The sequence below is a fragment of the Phycodurus eques genome, chromosome 19 (genome assembly GCF_024500275.1).
Source record: "Phycodurus eques isolate BA_2022a chromosome 19, UOR_Pequ_1.1, whole genome shotgun sequence".
NCBI lineage: Eukaryota > Metazoa > Chordata > Actinopteri > Syngnathiformes > Syngnathidae > Phycodurus > Phycodurus eques.
In genome coordinates this window covers 112,768-122,500 of record NC_084543.1, presented here as the reverse complement: position 1 = coordinate 122,500, position 9,733 = coordinate 112,768, and the positions used below count along the sequence as shown (strand labels likewise).

The following is a 9,733-nucleotide window of genomic DNA, read 5'->3' as shown; positions in this document are numbered from 1 at the left end:
TCACAGCCTTTTTTGGGGATGTACAGCCTGACCAATGACCATGCTGATGAATAGTTGCCTTAATTGGCATGCTGTAGTTTTAAGTAATGCCTCGATGAGACTTAAAGACAAATTTGGTCTCTCACGATTGAACTACCTCAGACTGCTGTCATCAAAACTTGCCATATCTCGGTCAGACAATGGCAACACTACACGAAATGTATTACGATATCATCCCGTCTTTTACGATCACTGGGCTTTATCTTTTCAAATCAAACTCTTTCGGAGAGGTGGAGCTAGAAAATGTGTCAGCGGTCAACGCGACCTGATACGCTCGTTACCATGGCGACGACAACAATAATGGATCGCGCCAATGTGGGGGTGGTGGGGGACAAAATGAGGAAAAACGTGGCGGTGGTCACCGTTACTCGCGAGAGGACCTTCATTCAAGGTTTGATTGAGGTATGACCACATACTTTTATTACAATACTTCTCGCAAGCAGGCAACAAAACGTTATGTAGTCTAGCAAGCTCGTGCTAGCACTAGGGGTTGTATGTGAACTTGCTGGTGTTCTGTCAAATCATGCTCTGAAGCTTCGGTAAAAAAAAATGTTTGTGCATGAATAAGATGATGCCAAGTCCTCTAGCAATTAGAGCAGTTTGACATGACTAATAGAACAATAGTCTGTGTGTGTGTGTGTGTATGTAGATGAAGTGTGTCAAGCAGCTGCGTGGCATGCTGATGGAGGCGGACCCTCGTGTGGCGGTGACAGTCAGGAAGTTGGTAATGGTGACGTTGATGGAAATCTTCAAAGACATCGCCCCCACCTACAAGATACGACCTTTGACCGCTGCAGAGAAAGCCACCAAGGTACCAGATTTGTGACAATCAAAAATCGCCAAACAATCAACCCTTATTTGCCAATTTGTGCTATGCTGTTGTAAAGTTAAATACAAAAGGACAAAGTATTGTAAAACTGTCAAATGTTCTGCCTGTATTTCATATCGTTGTCGCTGTAAGCAAAAAATTATTTTTTTCTGATTAATTGGTTATAGGAATTTTACTCTGCCAAATATCGGAATCGGCCTTAAAAAAAATCCATATTGGTCGGGCCTTCGTAGTGAATCAGTGAGAGTGTGATGATGATGATGATGATGACGATGGCAGCGACAATTATATCGTCGCAGGTGAAAAAGGAGACGCAGCAGCTTCGGGAGTTTGAGGAAGGACTGCTGAGTCAGTATAAGTTCTACCTGGAGGACTTGGAGCAATGCATCAAAGGTAGCACAGGGCGTGGTCACATGCTTGGTGCCAGGTGGTCACACGCTGCGTGTCACATGAGCACGTGGCCCACCACGACGCTTTAAGCCGGCCAACACGCAGCGACGGAGATGAGCGCCTCTTGCGCTCCTTTGAGAACCACCAAATTTGTGATGCGCACCCCTGCCAAAGCGTACGAAAAACACGGGAACCAAAAGCCACGTGTTGCACTTGATACGACAGATCATTGCTTTTATTACGAATCCCTTCTCCTTGTTCTCCATTGACGTAGAAAAGTTGTGGTTAAAGGTCAAATGGTCTAAGCGCGCATTTGTAAAAAAATCAGTTTTGTAAAAAACAATTATGTGTGCCGTCGCATTGTGCTGTGGAAGCTCGCATACTGGATAAATGGGCTGGGCCCACATATAACTGAAATAAGTAAAATAATATATTAAAATTATAGAAGTAAAAAACAATACATAAAAATAAATAGACCTGGATAAAAACGTTGCATTCAGGGTGCTTTTACAATGCAGGAACATGCAAACACAACCCGCGCAGTGGCCATCCATCCATTTTCTGAGCCGCTTCTCCTCACTAGGGTCGCGGGCGTGCTGGAGCCTATCCCAGCTGTCATCGGGCAGGAGGCGGGGTACATAGAAACAAACAACCGTTCGCACTCACAGTCATGCCTACGGGCAATTTAGAGTCTCCAATTAATGCATGTTTTTGGGATGTGGGAGGAAACCGGAGTGCCCGGAGAAAACCCACGCGGGCACGGGGAGAACATGCAAACTCCACACAGGCGGGACCGGGGATTGAACCTGGGTCCTCAGAACTGTGAGACTGACGCTCTAACCAGTCCGCCACCGTGCCGCTTGTCTCTATGTAGTCAAAATAAAATGTAAACTATATTGTTTTTTTTATTTTGAAAGCGGCTTGTTTACTTCGATGCGCATGTTTCAAAAGCACAAGCAAGCAAGAGCACCAACTTTAGTCTTTTGTTTTGCTAACTAGGCATGTGCTAGTTACTGGTTTGACAGTATATAAGGAGTGTTTTTGCAGTGGCGTTTTTATTAAACTATAACATTTTTATGATCATGAGAAGCGAAAATCGAAATCACAGTTAAATTTCGAATAATCGCCCAGCCCTACTACGCAATGCCGCAATTCCACATTTGTAACGGCAGCCAAAGAAGTCGCGTGGCGAGACTCGCATGGCGCCAGCTTGAGCTGACGGCCTTTTGTGTGCATGCAGACTGGAAGCAGAAGAAGAGCAAGCGCAGCCGGGCGGTGTCTCTGGAGTGTTACTCGGGCCTGGCCAAGGTGGCTGTGCGCTGCCTGTGTGAGCTGCTGCTCGCCATGTCGCACTTCAACTTCCACAACAACATCCTGGTGGCCTTGGCGCCATTGATGAACGACCCCGTCGAGACGGTGAGTGCCCGCCCGTCCGCACCCTCTCGTCACGCCCTGTCCTGACACGCGCCGTGTCTCCTCAGGTGTCCGACATGTGCTGCCAGGCCTTCGCCAAGCTGTTCCGCCAGGACAAGGTGGGCGGGGCCTCGCTCGCTGCCGTGCGAGTCCTCTCTGGTCTCGTCAAAAGTCTCAACTACAATGTCAGGCCTAAGGTAATGCAACATGTCGCATTTACAGTTCACCATATTTTTATTAGAGACACACATGAAATATTTCCCATTAAGGAGAGGTGGGTAGAACAGCCACAAATTGTACTCAAGTAAGAGAAGCTACTACTATCCTTGAATGATATATATAACTCAGGTCAAAAGTAGTCCTACAAATGTTTACTTGAGTAAAAGTCTTCCATAAAAGAAAAACTACTTAAGTACTTAGAAACATATGATTTACCTTATTTTCACGACCATAAGGCGCACTTAAAAGTCTTAAATTTTCTCCAAAATAGACGGGGCGCGGCTTATGTGTGCACAGAGTTCCAAAATCTGTAAATGTTGTTGTGTGACTTTGATGAGTGCTCCGCTTGACTGACTGGGAGTATTCGCTGCCGACACGCTGCTTATATAGAGGAAACGCGGACGTGACTGAGGACAGCATGCGGACGTTAAAGGGGGAAGGGTGCGTGTGAAAGAGGACGCTAAAGGCACGCCCCCAGTAGGTATATAGTGCCGGTATCTGCAAACAACATTGGTTTGGCTAAGGACCCCTGAAAATGGCACCTACGAAGAGACACGCTTACGAAGCACAGTTTAAATTGCAAGCTATGAGTTACGTGGAGGAACATGGGAATCGAGCAGCCGCGAGAGAATTCAAGATCAACGAAACCATGGTTCGCAAGTGGAAGAAGCAGGAAAACGCCGGCATCATTGCTTTGTCACCGATTCTGTTCATAACTTTTATGGACAGAACTTCTAGGTGCAGCCGAGGCGTAAAGGGGGTCCGGTTTGGTGGGCTCAGTATTGCATCTCTGCTTTTTGCAGATGATGCAGTTCTGTTGGCTTCATCAAGCCGTGACCTCCAACTCTCACTGGAGCGGATCGCAGCCGAGTATGAAGTGGCTGGGATGAGAATCAGCACCTCCAAATCTGAGACCGTGGTCCTCAGTTGGAAAAGGGTGGTGTGCCCTCTCCGGGTCGGGGATGAGATCATGCCCCAAGTGGAGGAGTTCAAGTATCTCGGGGTCTTGTTCACGAGATTGGAACGAGAGATCGAAAGGCGGATCGGTACGGCGTCTGCAGTGATGCGGACTTTGTGTCGGTCTGTTGCGGTAAAGAAGGAGCTAAGCCGAAAGGCGAAGCTCTCGATTTACCGGTCGATCTACGTTCCTACCCTCACCTTTGGTCACGAGCTGTGGGTCGTGACCGAAAGAACAAGATCCCGGATAAAAGCGTCCGAAGTGAGTTTCCTCCGCAGGGTGACCGGGCTCTCCCTGAGAGAGAGGGTGAGAAGCTCGGTCATCCGGGAGGATCTCAGAGTAGAGCCGCTGCTCCTCCTCATCGAGAGGAGCCAGATGAGGTGGCTGGGGCATCTGATTCGGATGCCTCCCGGACGCCTCCCCGGTGAGGTGTTCCGGGCAATCATTTACGTTCATTTTCACACCCTTGACAGAAAAAAACGGAATTGTTGAATTTTTTGCAGATTTATTAAAAAAGAAAAACTGAAATACTGTATAATATTTATATATGTATATATATATCCTACCTATACTACACTTCTACACGCCTCTGCTGTTGATATTAGAATTCTCATCATCACAGTAACAGTCGATGTAAAACATTCCAACCTTGAGACTGGAACCTTCTTTTTCTGGTTTGGTGCTGATCTATCTACCGCAAACATATGAGTAAACATTTATAATCATTAGATTAAAAGTGAAAGGAGTAAACATTTCTAATCATCAGAATAAAAGTGAAATAGGTAGTTTTGGGTTTCCTAAAACTGTGAGTGAGCGGCATTAAATTTGTGGATTTTCCAGTTGTCCCTTTTTGGAAATTTGGTCCATTGGCTTGCATCATTTTGATGTTCAGATCTGCCACATCCAATATGGCTGAGACACTGAAGCCGGTGTATGTGTGTGTGTGCGTGTGGAGGTGCTGCAGACGCTGCTGAGTGTGAGGATTCAGGAAGTGCACGTGAAGAAGGACCTGAGCGACATCACGCCCACTGCCAAGACCATGAGCCACAAAGACAAGAAGAACAAACTGTCACGCATGCAACGCAAGGTAACGGAAGGCCAGGCCGGCCGCGTCGCTCGCCGTTCCCGCTGCCGGCTGTCGCCAAGCAACAACACTCTCCCTCTTTGTGTGCGTGTGTGCGTGCAGTGGAAGAAGGCGGAGGAGAAACTGCAGCAGGAGCTTCTGGAAGCTGAAGCTTCAGACAGCAAAGACAAGAAGAGTAAAATGGTGATGGGTGCAACGGGGTCTCCCAAATTCAAATTTTTGTTTGCTCGAGAACTTTAGCCACTCGCGAGTCTCGTTTTTATTGGAGGGTCAAAACAAACTTTGTGTGCTACTAAAATGCTGAAGTCATGATGGATGGGTTGCTGGATGGCTAGATAGCTGTTGTCCCAACATTTCCAAGAAGGCGTGGACACGAGCCCTGCTTGAGGTTTCCTGTGTGGAGCCACCCAATTTGTTGTTTCTGTGAAATGTGTTGCACCCTCGTGCACAGCTAGCCGACCAGCGGCGAGCGTCCTCGCTCTCACTTTAGGGGCTGCATTACGCACTATTGGTTGAAATTTACAGCAGTTAGTATCAGCATTTGAAATGTTGTCATTGTTTAGTCACGTGAAACAAAGCTACATTTTAGAAGCGCAACAGTTAATAGATTAATCGTGAACTAATCATGAGCAAATTAATCAACAACTAGTTGGATAATCGATGACTCGTTTAGAGCTTTTAAATAAAAATTGTCCAAATTCTCTAAATTTCAGCCTCTTAACAGTAAATATTCTCAAATTTCTGTCGTCTTCCATGTTTGCAGACTCATTATCTTTGTTTTTTCAAAATAAGACATTTGCAAATGTGCTTTTACTTTGGAACGCAATGATCAACATTTTTGCTCATTTTCTTTTTTAACAGGATGTCACTACAGACCCACCAAAGCTTACAACATTCGATATTTAGGCTTTGTTCGTGTTTACATTTATTATATTTGTATAAATCAATGATATACGTGTAGTTAGCTTTTTTCAAAAGACACCAGCCATAAAGAAAACACAACTTTGGCAAGTTCGACTTGAAACAATCATGTCATCAACCTGTAGTCATGCTCGTTAGCATAGCATACACAGGAAGTCCACAAACCTGTTTTCCGATTTGGTCACATGACGTTCCACATATAGCAAATTGTTGTTTCTTTGATTTTATTGCCTCATTAAACAATTCCAAATAAGCAACTATTATAAGCTAATAAGCAGTAATCGGTAAAAAAAATATATATATTTTATCTCGCAATAAATAAACTATAATGTGGAATAAATTTGGATCTGATTATTCAATGGAATGTTCAATAGATTAATGGATTTTAAAAATGCTTGATAGCTGAAGTCAGTCCTACTAAAATTCTTGTCGTTCTGCAGCACACTGAAACTCTGAACATCGTCTTCCTCATCTACTTCCGGATTCTGAAGAAAGCTCAGAAGTCTGTCCTTCTTCCTGCCGTCTTGGAGGGACTGGCCAAGTAATACGCACACACTAACGCGCACACACGAACTAACACTAACTGTGATGTCACTTGTCAGTTTTGCCCACTTGATCAACTTGGAGTTCTTTGATGATCTACTCAGTGTGCTTCAGAGCCTTATCCAATCAGGAGTGAGTATGACACAGACTCTGCCCACGAGTCAGTGTTGGGACTGCACGATTGATTTGATTGGTTACTGGTTGACCGTGCAGGATCTGACCAATCGGGAGAGTCTTCACTGCATTCAGACGGTCTTCACCATCCTGTCAGGACAAGGTATGCGGGATCGCTTTTGCGCGCATGTACGTGTGTGTACTGTCATGAAGTGACGCGCGCGTTTGTGTGGCAGGTGACGTCCTCACGATCGACCCTCTGAACTTTTACTCTCAGCTGTACGCCATGTTGCCTCGTCTGCATGCAGGTGGGTGTCCTTCTCTCATCAAGTGGGCGGAATTAGGCTATGTTGGGAATCACTTGATTCCCACACATCATTTTTGTGAAGTGGACTCCTAAAATGGTCACTAAGATCCCTTTGTAGTGATCGGTAGTCGGGAACGATGACGATTGTGAACGCAGTCATCGTTCCTGACTCCCAATAATGATGTAGCCGTGCCTTGAGATATGAGTGACCAAATTTACGAGGTTTTCGAGATGGGATAGCATTTATTTATTTATTTATTTTGCTTTGACTTGCGAGTGCAAAGTTGAGGTACGAATGCTGTTTGGTGGCAGTGAACTCGTCTCGCGTGACACCAAGCGTTGCTTTGGCAGATACAATTAGTAAAGTAAATCTCCAAAAAGTTTTCAGGCTGTTTAATGCCTTTCCCAGCTGACGTTTACTCAAAAAGTAAACATATAATAACAAGAATTACACATTGTGTAGTTAAAGCGAAGACATAACTACTGCCAGTTTCATGCTAACGTACAATGGGAAACTATATTGGCACATGGACTAACAATTAGCATTTATGTGGTGGTGGTGTTACCCTTTAAGCAGCGATATCTGAACTCAATTAGTGCAGCAACACACGTAGACAGACAATACAACAGTACTCAGACATATTCTTTAGCCTCTGTGTAGAATGACTAATATTAGTGCTATACTGAGAAGTCGAGAGGAGCAGAGTCTCCACGTCATCTCCAGTAGAGTACAGCATATCTATATCTATCTTATATTGCCACCAGGTGGCCAAGGCGCACATACCACCATGAGCATCACAATTGGAGAAAGGGTGACAAAAAGTGTTAGATTTTTTTTTTCATGTCATTAATGTATGTAAGTATAATGTTACATTGTTTTTTGAGGAGGCTGGAACGGATTAATTGCATTTGCAACACTTCAATGAGGAAAGATTTGAGATATGAGTGTATTGACTTATGAGCATGCATGGAACAAATTCAACTCATATCTCAAAGGCACCACTGTAGGGATTTTGACAAAATGGCCGCCTCGCTATATAGCGGATTGGGAGGGGGCGGAGTGGGAGCGTTGACGACCCGTGTCCCTCAGGGGCTCCTAATGATGACATCAGCATCGTGCTGCGCTGCCTGGACGCCATGTTGATCCGCCGCAGGAAGCAGGTGAGCCCCCAGAGGGCGATGGCGTTCATCAAGCGACTCTCCATGCTCAGCCTGCACGTCGACGCCAACGCCAGCGTGGGAATCCTCGCCGCTACCAGGGCCGCCCTGCACGTAAGTGTGCACGTGTGCGGTCATGCGAGCGTATGCGTCGAAGTGATCTTTTCCCGGTTTTGTTTGCGGTTTGCGTGCGGCATTAGTCGTTTCCCAAGTGCGACTTCCTGCTGGACAATGAGCTTCAGGGCGGCGGCTTCTACCTGCCCGAGCTTCACCAACCGGAACACTGCAACGCTCACAATACCGCCATGTGGGAGCTGCACACGCTGCAGGTACGCGCGCACACGGCTTAGGAGCGCGAGCTGATATTTGACATAGCGCTGTGTCGTTGCCGCAGAGACACTTCCACCCGCTGGTGCGCCAACTGTCGTCCCATCTGAGTCGCGGCGCCCCCAGCGAAGGCGGGGCCGCGCTCCCCCTCGACTTGAGTCGCAGGTATGCCAGCGTGTTGTCGCGGGTAGCACGCTGTGACCCTCTTGTTGCTATGGTAACGCTTGTCCACTTCCCGTTCAGGACGCCGGTGCAGTTGTTTGAAGATTATGATGTCAAAGACATGACCTTCAACCCCCCAGTAGCTCCACCCAAACACAAGAAGAAGGTGCACGCACAAACACACACAGCACGTGAACACAAACACACAAAAGACGCGCACACACGAAAGTAACTTTGTTGTTTTTGCTTCCAGGAAGTTTTCAGAGTGGATTGGTCGCTGCTGGATGGCGACCTGCAGCGACGCGTTGATGACATCCTGAGTGGCAGTCAGGAGGTGGAGCTTAACTTTACTGCAACACGTACACACAAACACTGACACTCATTCACGCACATCTCGTGTGTGTGTGTGTGTGTGTGTCCGTCCGTGTGTGTGTGTGATGTCATCTGTAAAAATTCATTTTTGGGGGGTTTGTTGCCCGTCAATCAAAGTAGTGATCCCAAGTGGCGATGAGTTGCTCCTGTGGTTGTCCTCCTCGACCTTGTTTGTCTTTCACAACAAAATACAAAATAAATATAAATACACGACTATGTGGATGATGTCACTTCCTGCCTTCGAAGGCCTTCAGGGAAATTACAGACCAGACTGTTCGCGAGGTGGGTAGAGTAGCTAAAATATTTTACTCAAGTAAGGGTTGTGGTACTTTTTAAAAGTAAAAAGTTGACCTCAAAATATTTACTTGAGTAAGAAAGTATTCAGTGGAAAAAAAACTACTCAAGCAAAGACGAACTGAAGAACTAATTAGGAAAAAAAAAAATCAGAGCATGAACGTCAACTAAAATAAAACATTTTGGGAGTCCACACCTGCCACCATTTCAATTTGTAAGTGCCCACGAACCAACAACACATGCATTGGGCCCTACAGAATGATTATTGGCTTTATTCACCCGGCGAGGACGACAAACTTCCGTCAGGTCAGGTCGCGACCCAGCGAGGACAACGAACTGCAGTCGGGTCAGGTTGCGACCCGGCGAGGACGAGCATGCAGATGAGCTTTCCTGAGCCGCTTTGTGAAAGTTGGGGTAGAAATAATTTGCTTATGTTGCAGCAATTGCGCAGGTAGCTGCAGGGCTCTTAGACCATCTTGGAGGTGAACGTGCCCGATGTGGACTTGTTGGAGGTCTTATACAGTTGAACCTACTGGCAAATCCTCTAAAGCCCTTCAGAGGCGACTTTGCATGGTAAAGATATTAAAAAAAACCTTGAACTGT

General features: G+C 46.1%; 1 protein-coding gene across 2 annotated transcripts in view; it reads left to right on the top strand.

Annotated features, from left to right (window-relative positions):
* The window catches only part of noc3l (NOC3-like DNA replication regulator), a 14,820-nt gene extending 5,777 nt beyond the window's left edge, over window positions 1–9,043 (top strand). The window contains exons 7-21 of one of the 2 annotated variants that reach the window (XM_061706440.1): window positions 689–850; window positions 1,168–1,261; window positions 2,499–2,674; window positions 2,740–2,868; window positions 4,804–4,935; window positions 5,035–5,115; window positions 6,294–6,394; window positions 6,456–6,528; window positions 6,610–6,673; window positions 6,747–6,818; window positions 7,908–8,089; window positions 8,176–8,304; window positions 8,370–8,467; window positions 8,546–8,630; window positions 8,718–9,043. In XM_061706440.1, coding sequence (XP_061562424.1) covers window positions 689–850; window positions 1,168–1,261; window positions 2,499–2,674; window positions 2,740–2,868; window positions 4,804–4,935; window positions 5,035–5,115; window positions 6,294–6,394; window positions 6,456–6,528; window positions 6,610–6,673; window positions 6,747–6,818; window positions 7,908–8,089; window positions 8,176–8,304; window positions 8,370–8,467; window positions 8,546–8,630; window positions 8,718–8,840 — 1,701 coding nt within the window. In that variant the 3' untranslated portion in view covers window positions 8,841–9,043. Of the gene's footprint in view, window positions 1–663; window positions 851–1,167; window positions 1,262–2,498; window positions 2,675–2,739; window positions 2,869–4,803; window positions 4,936–5,034; window positions 5,116–6,293; window positions 6,395–6,455; window positions 6,529–6,609; window positions 6,674–6,746; window positions 6,819–7,907; window positions 8,090–8,175; window positions 8,305–8,369; window positions 8,468–8,545; window positions 8,631–8,717 lie in introns of both variants that reach the window. The other variant, XM_061706441.1, reaches the window with a different exon arrangement.
* Window positions 9,044–9,733: the final 690 nt, after the last annotated feature.